The sequence below is a fragment of the Oratosquilla oratoria genome, chromosome 9 (assembly GCF_046742065.1).
Source record: "Oratosquilla oratoria isolate Oo_2021 chromosome 9, ASM4674206v1, whole genome shotgun sequence".
Classification (NCBI taxonomy): Eukaryota; Metazoa; Arthropoda; class Malacostraca; order Stomatopoda; family Squillidae; genus Oratosquilla; species Oratosquilla oratoria.
In genome coordinates, this window is record NC_134785.1 from 53,485,693 (window position 1) to 53,507,610 (window position 21,918).

General features: G+C 45.8%; 1 protein-coding gene across 7 annotated transcripts in view; it reads right to left on the reverse strand.

The window, feature by feature from the left end:
- LOC143028414 (uncharacterized) overlaps positions 1-21,918 on the reverse strand; it is a 254,050-nt gene that overhangs the window by 57,809 nt on the left and 174,323 nt on the right. For 6 of the 7 annotated variants that reach the window (XM_076190454.1, XM_076190458.1, XM_076190456.1 and 3 more), the window contains one exon: positions 840-1,627. In XM_076190454.1, the coding sequence (XP_076046569.1) occupies positions 840-1,606 (767 nt within the window). In that variant the 5' untranslated portion in view covers positions 1,607-1,627. Of the gene's footprint in view, positions 1-839; positions 1,628-20,935; positions 21,094-21,918 lie in introns of those variants that run through there. The other variant, XM_076190460.1, reaches the window with a different exon arrangement.

Here is a 21,918-nt window from a genome sequence, read left to right on the forward strand (position 1 = left end):
CTTAAATCCCATAAATTTATACACCCGCCCATCCCCGCACAGGGGCAAAGTCTGTGCACTTGATCTAAGTGTGTGAGCGTTGCCTTTCCCATTTTCGTGGCTGATGATTGTCTTCATTTATTCACGTATTCATTTACTTGTTTACTTACTGATTAATCAATCAATTTATTTATTTGATTTGTTTATTTTTCTGTTTAGAGAGCGTCGTGGAAGCGAACCTAGCCTCACAGTGGGTGCTCAAAAATCGCGTCCCACCTAGCGTCACGAAGATGATGTGCAACAAACATCCCTCCCAAACTTAATCTCAATCAGGTACAAAGCAATGACGGTCTCTGTACGCCCGTGGCAGGGGTTACAACGTCATTCACGATTCCCTTTCAATCGGAACCACAACTCCATTCGCTTCCTTGAATACAGTTCGTAGCAGGTTCCAATAATTCTATATTCTTCACTCGCACCGTGGTAACAGACGGGTTCTCTCTCTCTCTCTCTCTCAATTTATTACCCTTATGGATGACAGCTCCATAGGGAGCCCCTATAGCTCGATCTCTGGGTAATGCCGTGACCTTACACACAAACACAAACATACACACACACACAGACACACACACACACACACACACACACACAACTCCTTGCCCATCAAGGCTTGTAAATCTACAAAACTTTTTTAGCCTTGGGCGGAACCGAGCTCAGATTGTTGAACCAACAGCCGAGAACAGTACCACTACATCAGCGAGCCGGTCTAAAGGGACAAAAACGGGGTGCGCTCGTCCACCTACCCTCCCGTGCGGCCGGCACACCGTCAACTCAAATGCCAAACAACAAAAAGCACTCACCTGTCGTCATCATCGTCGTCGTCGTCGTCATCGTCCTCTCCCTCGATGCAGAAGGTGACTTTACTGGGCTCCCGTGGGAGTAAGCCCCGGTCTGTGTGGGTGAGGGAGGGACCAGGGCAGCCACCCGTCAACGCCGTTCCACCCCCACAAGCCCCCATCAAGGGCCCCCTAGCAGGGTCCCCGTTTTTATCACAGTTGCACTTCGAGTCTACCCACGTTTCACAGTCGCACTCTGCAATATGTGGGGCTCCTCCTTCGGTGGGACCGACGGCAGAGCCGTCCTCGTTCCGGCAGGACCCCGTCAGTCCTGGCGAGGGCGGAACTGACCCACCGGGCTGCGAGGGGGAGAGGGGCGAGAGTCCCGCAGGGTCCTTGATACTCCCAAGGGACTCGTCCACCGGTCCCGACGTGAGATCGTTTGGTCCCGGGGTTGGGGGTCCTTCCTGCTCCACTCCATCACACTCACACCCGCTGTCCATGCTGGACTGCGATCGCACCAATTTGGGCCCCCCGTGGCCCGGTGGGTTCCCCTGGGGGTGGTGATGGCCCTGTATGCCCCCAGGGGGGACAACTCCTTCCCTCAGGGGCACATGGAGGAGCTTGTCAGGGTCCGGGGGCCATGGGGGATCGTTACAGGTCTGGTCGGTACTAGCTGTGGGCGCCCGGCCCGAAGCATCCTGTGGTGGCCAGACAGGAGTGGAAGGATCTGGGGTAGAGGGATCCCCACTCCCTAGGAGAGGAGCATCCTCAGCGTGTCCTTCGGCCATCCCCGGGAAGCATCACACCTCCTGGAAAGAAAAACAAGAGACGTTGTGTTACAATGACCATAAAAGGAAAAGACCTTCAAGGGTTTTTGTTTTGTCCAAGAAGGTCCGCAAGAACAGAGGTGATGTATTACGATAAACACTCACAAAAAAAGAGACTTTCAAGGATTTTTGTTTTCTCCAAGAAGGTCTGCAAGAACAAAGAGTAGATATATTATGATAAACACTCACGAAAAAGAGACCTTCATGGGTTTTAGTTTTCCCCCAAGAAGGTCTGCAAGAACAAAGAGTCGATGTACTACGATAAACACTCACGAAAAAGAGACCTTCAAGGAGTTTTGTTCTCTCCAACAAGGTCTGCAAGAACAAAGAGTCGATGTACTACGATACACTCACGAAAAAGAGACCTTCAAGGATTTTTGTTTTCTCCAAGAAGGTCTGCAAGAACAAAGAGTAGATGTACTACGATAAACACTCACGAAAAAAGAGACTTTCAAGGATTTTTGTTTTCTCCAAGAAGGTCTGCCTTACTACAAACATTCGATCTTCGTACGCTCTTCCTTGCCTAAATCCACACTGTTCTTCCCAAATTACTCCCTCTGTTCCCCTGCCAATCAACACCCTTATTTATGTCTCTCCAACTACAATTAACAAATAAATCTCTCTCAAGCTATAGGATTCATTTGTCCCTTTTTTCCTTCATACATGCACTCATCTAGTCCTTTGGTACATTCCCCTCCCTTAGGCACACAGTAAACAACTTCATTAGCCCACTATAACTGTTCCTCCCTTTACAAGACACTACGTGACACCTATCTAACCCAGATTCTTAATCGACTTTCCCCACTTTCAACTCTTTGTATTTCATCTTTTCTTATAACCCTATAATTTTATTCTCCCGTCACAGACTTTTCCTAGCGCCTTCCACTATCACAATCAATCCCTCCCCAATGTCCTCCACATTGAAAAATCCCTGAAATAATCTACCATCTTCCCCTTAACGCCTTCACTTCCATTAACATTGTCCGTTTGCACTTTTTACCTTTCCATTTCGACCTGACTAACCCCCACCCCCAATCTCTTCTCTTTCTTCCAAAACTATTTTTTTTTTTTTTTCAATTGTCCGTCAAAATCCTACCCCACTTAACACCTGTTCTCCTCCTTACCTCCCCCACCTTGCGTTTTCCTTCTCCTCTCTTCTATTGTACCTCTCAGACCCACGGGAATACAACACACACGCGCGCGAAGACACGCGATCATGCACAGATGTGAAGCTTCCAATGTGCACTCAAGGACAAAGCCAAGGCAGGCAAAGTACTCTCCACACAAAAGCACGAATCCATTCAAGGTCAAACCCGCAATACAAAACACCAGATCCCTTCCGTACCGTGCCGCGTTTGAATAGCTATCGACGAAGGACAGACCCCACCACCCCCAACGTACGGCGGATGGAAGTTGTCTCTGAACTCAAATAAGAAGACTCATTAGATGCAGTAACGAACCAGATCCTTGCATATGCGATCATGCACTACAAAACATTCAAGCTCGTGGCTCCGGCATGGCACTTCGTAGAAGAATGCATGACATCAGCTGCTGGTGTCTCAGACAACGCAGATATACCCACGCAAAGCCCTCGAAAGACTCCAAGGAAACCAAACGAAGGATTTCTAAAACTATCGACTTCTAGAATACACAAAATAAAAAAGTTTACAACAAGCCATGCTAGTCTACGCTACACACGCACGCACACACGCACGCGCACACACACACACAGCCTCGACAGTGTAGTGGTACCTTTCTCAACCATTAATTCAGCGATCTGAGTTCGAGTCCTACCAGGGCTTAAAAAAATCGCTGCACTGCAAGCCGGCACTCCAACTCTGGCGGGCAAGGAGTTTTTTATTGTGTGTGTGTGTGTGTGTGTGTGTGTGTGTGTGTGTGTGTGTGTGAGTGTGTGTGTGCGCGCGTGATACACCACCATGGTCTTGGATCACGGAGGGAGTGGGGAAGTGAAGGGAGAGGACTGTGTGCGTGTGTGCGTGTGTGCTCAGTGTGTGTATATTTATCTAGTTGTATTTTACGAGAAGGGGAGCTACGCTCGTGAGTTGTGTGTGTGTGTGTGTATGTATACTCCAGTGTGTGTGTGTGTGTGTGTGTGTGTGTGTGTGTGTGTGTGTGTGTGTGTGTGTGTGTGTGTGTGTGTGTGTGTGTGTGTGTGTGTATGCTGTGTATGTTGTGTGTGTGTGTGTGTATGTGTGTGTGTGTGTGTGTGTGTGTGTGTGTGTGTGTGTGTGTGTGTGTGTGTGTGTGTGTGTGTGTGTGTGTGTGTGTGTGTGTGTGTGTGTGTGTGTGTGTGTGATTCACCATGGTCTTGGATCACGTGTTGGACCCGTGATCGACAATTATTAACCTCCGCATGAGAGCTCAGATCTCGTATGACCAATCTATGGGTTCGTTTGTCTACGCTCCCATGGGAGAGTGGGGAGGGAACGAGAACGAGACGGCGAGGACATGAAGGAATTGACGGTGTTACGGAACCGAGGAAAAGATCGTTCCAGCAAGACCTGGAAGGAAGTTCTTCGAGTCTGGAAGGTGTCTGGATGAAATGGGAAGGAAAGGTGAAGGAGGAGGGGCGGGGGAGTGGAAGGGAGGAGAGGGGAGAAGAAGGGAGGGGAGGGGAGGGAAAGGGAGAGGAGTCGAAGGGGGGAGGAGAGGGAAAGGGAGGGGAGGGAAAGTGAGGTGAGTCAAGGGGAGGGGAGGGGGAGGGGAAGGGTAGGGAGAAAAGGCATGGGGAGTGGAAGGATGGAGAGGGTAGAAAGGGGAGGGGAAGGGTGGGGAGAGGGGGAGGGAAGAGGAGAGGAGTGGAGGATAGAAAGAAGGGAGGAGAGATGGAGTGGGGAAGTGAGGGGAGAGGAAAGGGGAAGTGAGGGGAGAGGAGGAGAGGGGAAGTGAGGGGAGAGGAGGAGAGGGAGAAGTGAGGGGAGAGGAGGAGAGGGGGACGTGAGGGGAGAGGAGGAGAGGGGAAGTGAGGGGAGAGGAGGAGTGGGGATGTGAGGGGAGAAGAGGAGAGGGGAATTGAGGGGAGAGGAGGAGAGGGGAAGTGTAGACAGGAGACAGTAAAGATAGTAAAGAGAGGGGAACGGAATTTAGGGAAGATGAGAGGAAGGGGAAGAATGGGTAAGGAAAAAAGTGGGGAGCCTATGTAAGTGCAGTGGGTAAGAAATGGGGGGGAGGGGGGAGGGGAAGACGAGGATAATGAGAAGAGAGGAGGACGGAGGATAACAGAGGAGGAGGAAGGAGAAAGATGGAGAGATGGAGAGAGAGGAGCTGAGATTGGAAAATACAGAGCCGCAAACGACAAGAAATTACGCGATCTAATCCGTAGGTGCACTTTCGTTCTCGTTCGTCTTTGTCATGCTACCCGGGAGCTTTGTGTTTCCGAGTCTTCGTCGTTTCTACGAAACGCGATGACAGGATCAATTATGAGGTGAGACGATCTGAGAGGGATGGAGAAAATGAGGCTTTTTTTTTATTATTGATTGCAAGTATATACCAAAGAAAACTTGCGCGGGACACAAGCCGCTGCCTCCTAGGAAGTCTAAAAGACTTTTACAAAAAAAGAAATTATTATACTAAGAGCCGTTTTCCGGTGCTCTTCTACCATGCTTGCCGTCTTAATTTCGTCTTAAAAAAAAAAAAAAAAAAAAAAAAAAAAAAATGAAACGTTGTGTCATTCCATTCAGAATATCTTCAGTCGAAACCAAATAAAAATTCCTCCTTTGGTTATGTCCGCTTGTTTCTCTAAGATTTTGGTGTCTTTTCACTGCAAAGGCGTTGTTGCAGCTGTTCTTGTGAAGGGTGCACTTTATCAATCAGACATGAACTAATCTATTTTTGTCGACTTTTTCCATTCTATTTTGAGGAACTTTAGGGACACAAGAGGCAGAGAGAAAAATATATCAGTCGATCTTGCTCGGTTAGCTTCTCACACTGAAAAATAAAATAACCAAAAGGGTCATAGATGGACGTCTGAGAGAGTCGTCTCCCTGTCCACGTCTTGACCATCTGGAGGAGCAACCCCAACCCCAGGTGCTGACACTCGGTCCCTGGACCGGACCCAAGATCCATTTCAACTTTCTTCCGATCTTTCCACAGAAAGATGACATCCGTTTTCGTCTAAACCACTTCTTTAAGCCAGTGACATGGAAACACCCCACAGTAATACAATACAAATAAAAGTCCAATTCTTCTTCATGAAGAGATTTATGGAACGGCCCGAGGATTGTGGCCAGACGCCGTGAGGATGCGAGTTTCCAGTTAATGAAGATCAACGCAACAATCGCCATATTCATAGAACTTGGGACAGATACTCTATGCTAAGAATGCATGTTTTACCGTAGGCTTGCCTGCACAAACCGGTTTGTATACGGATTCCCGTGCGTGTGGACGAAGTAGTAAACAGTATAAAAACGCTAAAATAAGCTCTTCGTCAGGCATGACTACCACCACCTAGACCTAGAAATGGACTGACGATTGTGCATACTTTTTTTGTAACGTGTGGACACGCAGGGGTGTTCCGTATAGTTTGCACAAACTCGTAACGCGCAAGTAAGTCACTGCGTCTGGAACCCCCAGACTGTGGTACAGGTTAACTGTACTATATGCGATTGCCTTATCAAGAATCTCAGCATTATCACGAACACTTGACACTTTGGCACTGGATGTCCGGCGCGCATTTAGTGCCACTCATTCCAAAGTGCCTGGAATTCCGACGGGACTCTTCGTTTAACCGCAAGGACATTCCTGTGGAGACACATTCTTGTCTCCACCACCCATTTCCCCCTTCGATCTCCATTCCAGTTCGTTCCAGTCCGTTCATTCCAGGTCAGCATTCTCTCCTCTTCTCAACGAGGTCTGCCGCCTGACCACTCCGGTCTCGTCCCAGTCCATTCGTTCCAGGTCAGCACTCTCCTCTTCTCAACGAGGACTGCTGCCTGGCTACTCCGGTCTCGTTCCAGTCCGTTCATTCCAGGTCAACACTCTCCTCTTCTCAACGAGGACTGCCGTTTGGCTACTTCGGTCGTCTACGTGGGGCCCCGTCCCGGTAGCCAGCAATCGCAGTTGATCCCTTCCTCAACTTCCGCACCGAGTGACGCTTCTTTGTTCAATTCCGGTTGCTGTCGCCAAGAGCCTCCTTCCTTCAAGTCCACTGCACCCAACCACCTGGTAACGGCTAGAGACGTCAAAGGACTTGTATTTTCTTTTGCTCTGAAGTTTTCGGACGAGGAAAGGAAGCATACGGTATATGTGCACAAACGCAAACCGCAATAATACAAGCATGCAGTCGGGCAAATCTCCCACCGCCTCCTATTAGCATACAGTAGCTACCGTACATCAGACATACTATACAATACTGCTGGTGAGTTTATGTCAGCAAAAAGGAAACGTGACTTGTATTTTCTTTTGCTCTGAAGTTTTCGGACGAGGAAAGGGAGCGTACAGTATATGTGCACAAACGCAAACCGCAATAATACAAACATGCAGTCGGTCAAAACTACCACGGTCCCCTATTAGCATACAATAGCTACCGTGTGTCAGACCTACTATATAATACTGCTGGTGAGTTTATGTCAGCAAAAAGGAAACGTGACTTGTATTTTCTTTTGTTCTGAAGTTTTCGGACGAGGAAAGGGAGCGTACAGTACATGTGCACAAACGCAAACCGCAATAATACAAGCATGCAGTCGGTCAAAACTCCCACTGCCCACTATTAGCATACAGTGGCTACCGTACGTCAGACCTACTATATAATACTGTTGGTGAGCTTATGTCAGCAAAAAGGAAATGTGTCATATGTTATGACATATATCTTTATACTCTTTTCATTTATTCAGTTTTCGTGATTTATCCATTGAGGTACAGATTTTTTTCACTATAGAATAATACATATTTGTTTTGTTGGAAAGCGTTGCAATGACTTATTCAATTATATTGTCACGTTCTCAAAAGAGTTTGTACAAAAAATCTGAAAACAAAATAAGGGAAAAAATTATGTATGAAGTTAACGGACGTAGTTAACGTTAGTTGCCAATTTAACGAAAGTTAACTAGCCCGTTAGTTATTTTCAACGTTAACTTAAAAGTTAATCCGTTAATAAATTCTCTAACTTCGTTAATTAGCGATTAACGGACCAATGGACTGGTACCCAGCTCTATTAACGCCAGCCGATTTTACTTGGGTGAGAGGAAAAATCAAAGCGTGACAGGATTAAGATGATAACTCATCTACACATTTACCAAGGATTACAAAGGCGGAGCATGCCGACAGGAGACCTTTTGGTCCATAACTAAGTCGGATGCGAAAAAACATAATAATGATAAATAAATAAAAAATAAAAATATAAATAAAAATCATAATATAAATAATAATAATAATAATAATATAGTAATAAACAAATGTAATAATTCATAGATTAGACTGTTTAAGCTGCAGGTGTGTATCCATAACGTCCCTACACACACACACACACACACACACACACACACACACACACACACACACACACACACACACACACACACACAAACACACACGTTCGAGGGATGCTGCGTCGCTATGTGTTGGGTGACTCCGTGTTTGTTGGAGCACAAAAGAAGAGAACTCCCTGCTACACTCCTCCAAACAAATTCTGGGAGAAAGATATCTTATCGTTCTATATGTGACAGCATTCAGCTTTGGGGTCATTGTTAGGAAGGAAAGAAGGAAAAGAAAGACTGGACTGGAGGAGGTAAGGCAAAGGAAAGGAAATGAAGGGAAGGGGAGGGGAAGGAAAGGAAGGTAAACGAAGGGAAGGGAGATAAAAATAAAAGTAAGGAAGTTAGGAAGGAAGGGAAGGGAATAGAAAGGGAGGAAATATGAAAATAAGGAGGTAAGACAGGAAGGAAGGACGGAAGAATACAGTGAAGGAATAGGGTAAGAATGAAAAGAAAAGAGAGAAGGAAGGATGGGAGGATGGATGGGAGGGAGGTAGAAGGTAAGAAAGGAAGGGAATGTGCGGCCGGGAGTGTGGGGCCGGGAGTGTGGGGCCGGGAGTGTATGGCCGGGAGTGTGGGGCCGGGAGTGTGGGGCCGGGAGTGTATGGCCGGGAATGTGGGGCCGGGAATGTGGGGCCGGGAATGTGCGGCCGGGAGTGTGGGGCCGGGAGTGTGGGGCCGGGAGTGTATGGCCGGGAATGTGGGGCCGGGAATGTGGGGCCGGGAATGTGGGGCCGGGAGTATGGGGCCGGGAATTGGAGCCGGGAGCATGGGGCCGGGAGCATGGGGCCGGGAACTGGGGCCGGGAATTGGAGCCGGGAGCATGGGGCCGGGAACTGGGGCCGGGAATGTGGGGCCGGGAATTGGGGCCGGGAGTTGGGGCCGGGAACTGGGGCCGGGAATGTGGGGCCGGGAGTGTGGGGCCGGGAATTGGGGCCGGGAGTGTGGGGCCGGGAGTGTGGGGCCGGGAATTGGGGCCGGGAGTGTGAGGCCGGGAATTGGGGCCGGGAATGTGGGGCCGGGAATTGGGGCCGGGAATGTGGGGCCGGGAATGTGGGGCCGGGAATGTGGGGCCGGGAGTATGGGGCCGGGAATTGGGGCCGGGAATTGGGGCCGGGAGTATGGGGCCGGGAATTGGGGCCGGGAATTGGGGCCGGGAGTGTGGGGCCGGGAATGTGGGGCCGGGAATTGGGGCCGGGAGTTGAGGCCGGGAATGTGGGGCCGGGGGTGTGGGGCCGGGAGTGTGGGGCTGGGAATGTGGGGCCGGGAGTATGGGGCCGGGAATTGGGGCCGGGAGTGTGGGGCCGGGAATTGGGGCCGGGAGTATGGGGCCGGGAATTGGGGCCGGGAGTGTGGGGCCGGGAGTTGGGGCCGGGAATTGGGGCCGGGAATGTGGGGCCGGGAATTGGGGCCGGGAGTTGGGGCCGGGAATGTGGGGCCGGGAATTGGGACCGGGAATTGGGACCGGGAGTGTGGGGCTGGGAAATGGGGCCGGGAATTGGGGCCGGGAGTTGTTGGGGTCATTGCTCCACCACTTGGGCCAACACACATGACAGACATCCTTGCGAGGTTTAATTAAATTTCTAGTATCGCTGGAGATGAAACCATTCCGTGTCACCTTCCGAAAGGTCGCGCGATATTACAAATTTAATTAATATTCCGCGCGGGCAGGCAGTCCAAACGACGGCAACAAACTCTCAGGGCCCAACAACTGATCATTTACTTGTAGCAACTACCAAGCTCTTCCTCACTTACTCGTGCAATGAGATGTGAACTAGTTTAGTATAGCCACTTGTTTATTTACGTGCTAGTTCGTTCTCTTGTCAGTTCCTTTTTGGAACAAAAATAAACTTAGTATTCCGGGCTCGCTTGTGCCGGAATTTGTAGCCTGGGGAGGGGGAAGGGGAGGAAGAGGAAGAAAATGGGAGATGACGGTAAGACGACGGGAGGGAAAGTGAATCGTGGATAAGCCGGTGAGGGATGGGGAGAGACGGGAAACACACAAAATAAATGGAAGTTGTTTGGTACTTAGGTGTCTTGTAAGAAAGCAACGAGGTGCAAGGAGAAAGGACAAGAAAGTGGGAGACTGTGAGGATTGTGTGTGTGTGTGTGTGTGTGTGTGTGTGTGTGTGTGTGTGTGTGTGTGTGTGTGTGTGTGTGTGTGTGTGTGTGTTTGTGTGTGTGTAATAATGATAATAATAATAATAATAATAATAATAATGATAGTAATATACGGTTTACTGGGTATAGCAGCATTACTGCTGAAAATATACAGCCTACAAAACTATAAAATCATAAAATGTGTGTGTGTGTGTGTGTGTGTGTGTGTGTGTGTGTGTGTGTGTGTGTGTGTGTGTGTGTGTGTGTGTGTGTGTTCACATATAGGTTTGGGAGAAGGTGGATGATGTGTGGAAAGAGTAGGAGACGACGAAAAGAACACACAGGCTGACAAAGAGGAGGAGGAGGAGGAGGTGGAGGAGGGGAAGGAGGAGGAGGAGGAGGAGGAGGAGGAGGAGGAGGTGGAGGGGGCCAACAGAAGCTGCAGAGATGGCATGTGATGATAAGAAGGGAACCATGAATCTTTTTTTAAATATCAACCAAGTGGAAAGGGAACTGGGTGTCAAAGAAAATGAGGAGGAGGAGGAGGAGGAGGAGTAGGAGGAGGAGGAGGAGTAGGAGGAGGAGGATGGGGATGGGAATTGGGGTGGTGGAGGAGGAGTGGGATTGAGGAAGAGATGGAAGGGGAGGAGGAAGAGATGGTGAGGCCATTTCTGCAGACTCACTAGAGTGTAACTTGTATTTACTTTCAATACGAGTAAAGCCATCTTCGCTCTCTCTGCGCGCGAAAGGCATCAGCTTCCCTCAATCCTTCCGAATCACAGGTTTCCTTTCTAACTTCATAAAACTGTAACATAATCACTCCGTGGTCGCGTGGGTGAAGGGGCTGCTGGGAAGGGGTAGGCGGGGAGGGGAAGGAGGCTAAGGGTAGTGGCTGGTTATAGTCTTATAGATCCTCGGCTCGTATCTTTATGACAGGTTTTCTAAGAGTCTTGATAGGAGAAGAACTGGAAGGACGAGAGATATATGGAAGAGTATAAATAGCCGGAGGAGGAGGAGGAAGAGGAGGAGGAGGAGGAGGAGGAGAAAGTGGAGGAGGAGGAAGAAGAGGAGCGGGAGGAAGGGAGGGAAGGATGGGACTGTTCAAGGTCATCACTACAACGGGGAAGGTCAGCTGGAGTTGCTGGTGTGGCACCGAGGTTGGGAATGGAGGAAGAGGAGGATGAAGATGAGGAAGATGAAGAAGTGAAAGAAGAGGAAGAGGAAGAGGAAAAGAAGGAATTGGTGAAGGAGGAGGAGAGAAGAAACGGTGAGAAGTAACGGATAGAATGAGAAAGGAATGAAGGAACTAGATAATAAAGGAGGAAGATCGAGAGAAAGGAGGTAGGAGGGGAAGGAGAATGGGAAGGCGAATGGGAAGGAGGAAGGGAGAGAGGAAGTGAAGGATAAAATATAGAGATGCGGCCTACAGCGTGTCGTGGGATTATCAATGAAGTTTGAATATGCAAGTCAGGAGTCAGGTTGGGAAGCAAGGGAAAGAGGGAAGAAAAGTGGGAGGAGAAAGTGGGAGGAGAAAGTGGAGGGAGACAGGGGAGAAAGGATGGGTGTAATAGCTGACGATCACGAGTCTAACACGTGATCCAAGACCATGGTGAATCTCACACACACACACACACACACACGTGTGACGCAGTGGTAGAGTTCCTGGCTCCCACTACGGCGGTCCTGGTTCGAATCCCGTCCAGGGCTGAAATAATTTCAGTATCGCTGCGCTGCGGGTCGTTACTCCAACTCTCGTGGGCGGGGAGTTGGGTGTGTGTGTGCGCGCGTGTAAGGTCACAGCATTACCCATAGATCGGTCATATATGAGCTCTAAGCTCTCTTCCGGGAGGGAAATAGCTGTCGATCACGAGTCCAACACGTGATCCAAGACCATGGTGAATCACACACACACACACACACACACACACACACACACACACACACACACACACACACACACACAACGCCTGAGGTCAGAGGAAAATACAGTCAAATATATGCATGCACACACACTGATCATGACACGCACTCATAAAGACATCCTTGATAGCAACACGCACGAACGCACGAATGTCATTGTGGTTGCACACACACACACACACACACACACACACACACACACACACACACACACACACACACACACACACACACACACACACACACACACACACACACACACACACATACACACAGGCCATACATGAGCTCGGAGCTCCTATCCGGAAGGGTAACAGCTGTCGATCACGAGTCCCACACGTGATTCAAGGCCGTTGTTAATCACGCGCACACACAAAATAGCACACAAACATAACCACGCACACGCACGTTAAGCATAACAATTAATTGGAAAGTGAGAGAAATCCATGAGCATTGCTCTTTTCCTGTACATTACAATTATGTAAATACTATTAAATACACACACACACACACACACACACACACACACACACACACACACACACACACACGACTCGTGGAGCAGTTGGTAGAATTCCCGGCTGCCACTACGGAGGTCCTGGTTCGAATCCCGCCCAGGGCTGAATTAATTTCAGTATCACTGCCCTGCGGGTCGTTACTCCAACTCTCACGGGCGGGGAGTTGGGTGTGTGTGTGCGTGTAAGGTCACAGCATCATCCACAGATCGGTTATATATAAGGTCTGAGCTCTCTTCCGGGAGGTAAATAGCTGTCGATCACGAGCCCAACACGTGATCCAAGACCATGGTGGTGAGTCACACACACATAAGGTGTTCAAAGGTTATTGCGGAATACAATTTTCATACGAACACTGATCCGTAAATCAATGTGAGGAAAAGAAAGAGAACAGGACCTTCCCCACACAGGAATCAATCCACCAATCAATTAGCCAATGTTTATTCCTACCTTGGATTTCAGTGACTGGAAAACCTAGGATCACAGTACCAGTACTTGGATATTACCACTGATCTTACCAGGATGAAAAGTGAGTGTCTACATTATGATTTATGAAAATAGGGGTTGTTTCTAGTACTAGTAGAAGCAGTAGTGGTGGTGGTGGTGGTGGTGGTGGTGGTAGTGGTAGTAGTAGTTGTTGTAGTAATAGTAGTAGTAGTAGAAGTAATATTCATACATGGTGTCAAATACAAATGGTATTACCTCTTAAGGACGGTACCAAACATCACCGAAATACTAAGTCCTCTTCAAGAAACTATCAGAAAAAGAGCTAATCCCGGCCATCGCCAACGGACGGACACCAGACGAACAGGAACGAAAACTAATTGAACTTTCACCAAGCATTGGAGGTGTAGGTGTCTCAAACCCGCTTAACCTTGCCAGCACAGAACACCAGAACTCCCTGAAACTCACGTCCTCCCTGACAAACAACATCATGCCAAAAGATCAACAGAATGAGACCAACGAGGATCAAATAAGAGAAATAAGTAGAAATATCTCAAAGGGCAGGGGAGTGAGCCAGGAGCTTCGCGCCTTATTAGATCAGCTATCGAAGCACATGAAAAGAAAGATAGCAATGGCACTGGAAGACGGGGCGTCCCATTTACTGACAGCACTACCATTCAAGGCAAAGGGATTCAACCCAAACAAAAGAGAATTCACGGATACCATTGCCTTGATGTAGGGATTGCCACTGAAAAGGCTGCCATCATATGTTCCTGTGGTACACAGTTTGATCCACACCAGCGTGGAGGGGGTATTCTTCGAAGATGAATGAAGGGAACACGCCTCTCTCCGACGTCCGTTCAGCAAGAGCTCCATGTGTAAGCGGTCTGTCTTTCCACGTCTAGGTTGCAGAGGTACAGTCGACCTTCATTATATCTACATGTAAGAACATGAATTCGAGAACGTATGAACACTACCGGCTGTCTCTCGTCACCTTCCCAGGAACAATGAATCACACAGTATGAATCACGTTTGTTCTCTGAATAAGGATATCCTCACCTCACTTTGTGTCTAATCTTGATCGACGTAATACGGCCACGTCGGTCCTCGTTCAAATCCACAACGAACGCAAGCAGCATATGGGGTCTTTATGATAACCGAGCTAGGGTAAACTACAAGAACAAAGTGTACGATCCCGGCACGAGTTGGCACAAGTTGGCACAAGTTGGCACTAGTTGGCTCTGGCCTTCGTCCTGGGCACGACACTGAACAACTGCCAACGGCAAGACTTCTCTCCCGCGCCAGATGTCTCTAGCCTGGCACCTCGCGAGCGGCGGCGTGAAGAGCGAAACTGTAGCGGTTACATATCAAGAAGGTTAGACTCGTGACATGATGCCCAGCACCAAATAACAAAGGCAAGAGCATGCAATGTGCTCGGATTAAAGTCTTGTGTGAAATACTATCCTGTGGGGTTATGTTCATTTCTCGGAAGTTATAGATAAAACATACCTTTTACTTGATAAGCATGAATGATTATGTCGATATAATACACATACATGAAATGCATGAATGCCTAAATGGATGTAGACATACACACACACACACACACACACACACACACACACACACACACAAGATCGAAACGAAAGAGGTGATATGATTACAGTATTGAGGTTGTTAATGGGAGACTAGATTGACAGAAGAGATTTCTTGATTACGAATAGGAGGGCTTTAAGGGGGTAATGAAAACAAATTAAGAAAGACAACATGTTTACAGATGTGAAGAAATAAAAGTTTCCGCACATATGCATAAAAAAAAACTTGGAATAGCCTAGATGGGGGATATAGCCCAAGTTGGTACAATGCATGAATTCGAATCTAAGTATGATACGCGCACACACACACACACACACACACACACACACACATACACACACACACACACACATATATTATATATACAGGTATATATATATATACACATACATACATACATATATATATATATATATATATATATATTTATATATATATATATATATTATATATATACATACATACAGTATATATCATTGCGCTTGTCCGATTTCATTTGCCCTGGCAGCTATAAACATCTATAAAGAAAACGTCGACCATGAACGAAGACAAGATGACGTCAAACTTGTTTGTGCAGGAAAACAAAAAATATGACCTTATATCTGAAATTACATCAACCCCCTCCCCCCCAGAAATATTCTGCAGATTCAATATATAATTCTGAACGACATACTAAGGGCTGTAAAAAAAAATCGAACAAAAGTATTCCAAAATATTAAGCGGAGTTCAATTGCAAAAGCGATATAATCTATCAGCGTAGATTTGGAAGCAGTCGAAAATACGCCAGCCGTGAACTGATTAATAAATCAATCTATTTATCAATTTACTCGTGTATTGATCTATTTACCTATTTTTTGCAAGGCACAGGGATTAACGATGAAACCTGGTCTTCCCATTACGATCACGAAGACAAAGCGCAATACATCACAACAAAGGTTCCTCAAGACACACGTGGTGATGTGAAGGTGAGGCACAGGCGCCCGCCTTTTGCTCGCTTTCTTGTCCGCACGACATTACGTCATCACCGAGTTCGTGCACAGCGCGGGCGAAGATAAGGTGGAATTGCAACAACACAACTTCTCCTGAATTCCGTGGCCTACGTTGTTATAAAACTTTTATTCTTTCACTTGTGACCGACTAGTATGTTTGTGCCTGATTAACAGGGCGTTTTAATTTAGAGGTTTTCTTCGTTAATAATATTGATTAGTTGATTGAATTTCGTATAATCGCAATTTCGTCATAAATGGGTTCCCCCAAAAATATAGTTAAAAATAAAACAAAACGGAAATAAATGTGCGTTCGTCGACAATTATCCATTGGAGTCACGAAGGCAAAAGAGAAATATAGTTTGTAGTTCCCTCGTTATTGTTCTGGTCCTCGTTCCTCGTCTTCTCTAGTTCTCTTCCTCCTCCTCCTTCTTCTTCTTCAACGACAACAACGAGCTCATCTGCTTCTATTTGTCAACCACTCCCTAAATTTTCACTAGTTTTCTAGATTGCCTGAAGGGTGTTAGGAAACAAAGATTTCCATATAGATATATCAATTTGTGAAACACACTAAAAGAAATAATCTACACTATAACATAATTGAACTTAAGGCAAAGTTTGGTAGGTGGAATTAGACAGGATTCCATTTTCAGTCAAAACATCGTTCACTAAGATTAGGAAATGCAATCATGTTATTCAGGTAACTAATCTATCTACTGTATCTCTCTCTCTCTCTCTCTCACACACACACACACACACACACACACACACACACACACACACACACACACACACACACACACACACACACTCTGACTCTCGTGGGCGGGGAGTTGGGTGTGTGTGTGTGTGTGAAAGGTCATAGCACTACCTATAGATCGGTCATACGAGCACTGAGCTCACTTCCGGGAGGGAAACAGCTGTCAATTACGAGTCCAACACGTGATCCAAAGACCAAGGTGAATACACACACACACACACACACACACACACACACACACACACGCACACACACACACACACGCACGCACACACACACACACACACTTCTTCCCTGCTTTTTCAGACGGCACAGTATCTTTCAAGCCGCCTGCTTGACACACTGATTAATAAACAGCGCAGACCCGCGCCTAAGTGCAGAAGCGTGGGCAGACCTCCTCTGAGGCCTTAGCAACAGCTGCGCCCAGCAGCTCTCCACCTCACTTACTTGATTTTTTCTTGAGAACAATGATACTACCAATACTATGGTGCATCGGTAGCACGCAACTGGTAACCACAAAGAAGATACATCGAGCGGGTTCGAATCCTACTCACGGAAGACCGGTTAAGAAGGGCGTTACCCATTGAGCAATGATCCCCGACGACCAAAACTTTAAGTTCCATCGCACGGGGTAGCCTCCTTGATACTGAGCAACAAGGGACTTCGTAATGTAAATTCGAATCCGTGATATCGTTACTTTGATCACTGACAACTGTGACTTACAATGATCTTGTTCATCTCTCTAGAACCTTAAGCATTATTTTAACGTGGTCAGAGTTACTGAAAATAACTGAAACATTGTCGATATCTATTATTCAAGAGGTCCTTAAAAAATCAGTATGTCCTAAAATCTAGTTTGAAAGGTAAATATTTGATTGACTGAGACCTCATTTTGTTCTGTATCTGCCCCTCAACAGAATAGCATCCCTTGACGTTACCCGGAACAAACCCGAAAGAAAGGTTTTCATTGCCATCAACATAAACTAAAATCTCAAGAAATTTGAGCGCATCAAAACGACTTCAAGGAATCGCCCACCATTTCTTTTTCCTGTGTCTCTCCTTCTATTTTATTTTTTGTTAGACAGAACGTATTTAAGTCACTAAAAAGTTGTCGACATTCTAGTTTATTTAGCTCCAGGAGATAATTCCTGTAGGTTCAAGAGTTCAAATACGCGGGAAGTATTGACGAGTTTAACATCATATGAGGACGGAGCCTTCATTGTATTTGTACAACGTTTCGCTTATTACAGCTTTTTCAAGTATTTGAAAAAGCTGTAATAAGCGAAACCTCGTATAAATACAGGCTCCGTCCTCATATGGTATTTAACTCGTCAGTCTTATCGGCAACTGCTACTTTCATAAAAAAAAAAAAAAAAAAAAAAACCGCTGGATGTAACTGTACTTACCGATGTGCAAAACAATACGACACAAAGGATTATGGTTCCAGGAATACAGATGGTGGCCTGGATACTGATAGTACCCCTGTATTTGAGGTGATGAATATGTCGATATATTATGTGTACAGTTGCCTCCACCTCCACCTGATGTCGTCTAGGGAGTTTGTGGGCGGTGAGCTTTGTCCATCTTTCTCTGGGTCGTGTGTATACGACATGAACGAGTTTTTCGTATCGGGGAGAACAAATCTTTTATTATTTGTCGGTTTGTTTATCATTATTTTCTTGATTCGCATTTATTATTAGTTATATGCCAGTTTATTATTATTTACTATCTACCTGTTTGTTCATTATTCAACTATACCTATGCATTTATCTATTTTTATTTATTATTATCTATACTATACTTCTATTTATATTTATTTATGTATCATTATTATTTTTCGCATCCGACCTAGTTATGGACCAAAAGGTCTCCTATCGGCATGCTCCGCCTTTGTAATCCTTTGTAAACTTCGACAAAGAGAATCAAGCTTGTCACAGCTTCGCGCATGAACCTAGTCACTGTTGTGCTGAGATGCAGTGTTCGTTTCTGTGTTTAATAGGTCGCTTAAAGAACGATGGGTTTCTGTAGGCTCGTACGCGTGCGGGATAGGGACCAAGAATTTATCCTGCAACCACCCAAGTGAAGGAGTAGAAGGAAGAGGGAGGAGGAGAAGGAGGAGGAGGAGGAGGAGGAGGAGGAGGAGGAGGAGGAGGAGGAGAAGAGAAGAGTGAGGTTTAGTGGTGACGGCCAGCATGAGAAGTTCTTGGTCCACAGACTCGTGAATTCGTGATGACATCTTTGCTGAGAACAATGTCTACGACCTAAATATCAATAATAATACCGCTGTAAAAATAACAGCGAAAATTATAGTGGTGATAATAATAATAATAATGATTGTGGTGGTAGTGGGGAAGATCTAGGTAGTGATCATGATGGTAATGATGATGGTGATGATGACGATGATGATGAAGACGACGGGTCCGCAGCCCAATGATGACAATTATGAAGACGATATTACTGAAAATAGCCAAGAAAAAAAAAAATCTTGAATTGGCTGCAACTGATGATTTCAGTAGCACTTTCCCTGAAACAGCCAAATTCAGCCGAAAACCCAAGTCCTGAAACATTTCAAATGTGTCTTGTAGTCTGCTACAGGTACAATCCACAATATTCCTAGACCAAGGGCTACACTATATTTTCAAACTGTCTGCTTTAGTTTTAAGTATAGGTTTGGATGAAGTCAAGAGTTATTCACCCGCGCCAGACAGTCACACTACCGCAATAGAGCGAGCGCAGGGTCGAGAAATAACTAAGGCCTACCCAACATGAGTACATTCATTGTGTTTACAAACCTATATACATTTACAAACTACTACTACTACTACTACTGAAGAGGATTGCAGTTAGCAATCGAAATATATAGTCTCGCTTATTCAACTCCTTCTTTCGTACGACTGTGGTGTTAGGTACTACTGAGGAGGGTTGCAGTTAGCAATCGAAATATATAGTTTCGCTTACTCAACTTTCTTTCGTCCGACTGTGGTGTTAGGTACGACTGAAGAGGGTTGCAGTTAGCAATCGAAATATATAGTTTCGCGTACTCAACCCTTTCTTTCATCCGACTGTCGTTTTAGTTGTGATAAGTTGTGTCTTAGAAGAGTAGAACATCTTTAAGATGTGTAAAAAAAAAATAATCAGAGAAACGAATGTTCAGGTTTGCTATAGTTCCCAATACTATCTCTAGTCATATTTGACGCTGACATTCTTATTTGTGGTCATCTTTGATGTTGATACTTTAATTCCATTAACACAATGTACAATGCACTATCCCTGGAATGAAATAAAAAAAAATGCATAAGGTTCGTAACTTACAGACGACATTCTGAGCTTTCGGCGATTATCGTCACTCCCGATATAATGGTCAAAGAAAACGATCTGCATCACCCCGATTCAAGTGGATGGATGGACACAACCTCTTTGATGTTTTGGCGGGAAGCCAATAGGCGAAAATGTATTCTGGAGGAAATTTCTTGTCACAAGAAGAGTTACCGATCGTTGCGTCTTCCTCTAGTCCTCTCTGCCCTGTGATGCCTCCTCCTCCTCCTCCTCCTACTTCTTCTTCTTCTCCTCCCTCTCCTTCTTCTTCTCCCCCTCCTCCTTCTCCTTCTTCTTCTTCTTCTTTTTCTCCTCCTCCTCCTTCTTCTCCTCCTCCTCCTCCTTCTCCTCCTCCTCCTCCTCCTTCTTCTCCTCCTCCTCCTCCTCCTCCTCCTCCTCCTTCTTCTTTTTCTTCTTCTTCTTCTTCTTCTTCTTCCTCTCCTCCCTCTCCTTTTTCTTCTCCTCCTTCTTCTTCTTCTTCTCCTTCTTCTTCTCCTTCTCCTCCTCCCCCTCCTCCTCCTCCTTCTTCTTCCTCCTCAGGCCTACGCAAGGGCTGGGTGAATGACCTTTCTCTGCTATCACGTTCCCGTGTGCTAGTGAGTACGAACAAAATCGCTCCTTATCGAACACGTACGTTTAAACAAGACACCATAGGATATTTACCTTCGCCTTTGAGAGCCTGGACACTCACTCACGTGAAAAAGAATCGTATGCAGTCACCTCGAAAACGATACGTATATAACATACTGAGAGATAGGAACGTCAGTATTCCTTATTCATTCTCTTGAATCGGTTATTTTTTCTAATATCGTTTCCGTAATCGCCGTCATGGTACTTTATTCAGCTGAAGGGAATATCCATAGGTTCTGAAGAGATGTGTGACTACACTCTGGCTAGCGTCACAGTTTTATTCTGTTTGAGAAAACACAGCCACGAGATAAAGAGTTTAAAGGTGATATTGAGTATTTCTTGTGACACTATCTCAATAAACTCTTTGTGGAGCCAGAGAACAAATTATGAACACTGAAAGAATCTGTTCAGAGTAACAGTGGACACTGAAAGGTTTTGTTCTGAGTAACGTCCGATACTGAAAAAAAATTCTATTCCTCTTAAGAGAAACTTCTGCCCCGTACATTATCAAGTTTCCTCAAATGTTAACTTACCATTTTGCTCAAAATATTTAGACGACGCTTACAGATTAAACATCTTTTTAGCACGTTTGTTCACACACTGTAGATCCACTTTTCTTCCCCAAGTCAGCGTCCAAAGTAACGAATATGTAACTTGCGTTCACACGTTATTTTAAGTTTCACGGGAAGGACAAGGTGGCTACCTCTCCTTCCCGCCGCTCACAAAGAACTACTACGTCACTCGCGGTGGCGCTGGGACCAAGGACTGTCTAGCTAGTGACGCTCGCTCAAGATGTCTTCAGCGGTTCCCAACATGGGGCGTACGCACCACAGGGAGGCAATTTGATTTTTAGGTGTTTTGGTAATCAAAGTCCATGTTCTTGTGATCTATTAGCCGTAACATTCTAATAAATAAAAATGTAGTAATCACACATTTACGTAACAGGGGGGCAATTGGATTTTAGGTGTTTTGGTAATCAAAGCCTATGTTCTTGTGATCTATTAGTCGTAATATTCCAATATATAAAAATGTAGCAATCATATATTTACGTAACTGGGGGGGCAATTTGATTTTTTAAGGGGGCAATTTGATTTTTAGGTGTTTTGGTAATCAAAGTCTACGTTCTTGTGATCTATTAGCCTTGACCTTCCAATAAATAAAAATGTATCAATCACACATTTACGTGACTCGTATTTCATTCATCATTCTGTCTTCGATTTTCAAATTACCCCCATTGCACTGCCAGAACTTTAAATGTCTTTTGCTTATTTAATTTTTCTTTTCTATGGTTACCATGTTGTTTTGACGTTTGTTTATGCCTATGATTTAACAAACTTTAACTTTACAATTCAAGTAGAAAATAAAAGTTCAAAAATTAAATCAAAGTATTGGTGTTTTAAGCTTGTTCACCTGAAACGTAGTTCTTTTTTAAAATAAGAATTACATATCACCACATGGGGGGGGGGGCATGAGGATTCTAGAGGTGATTTGGCGGGGCATAGCAAAAAAAAAAAAT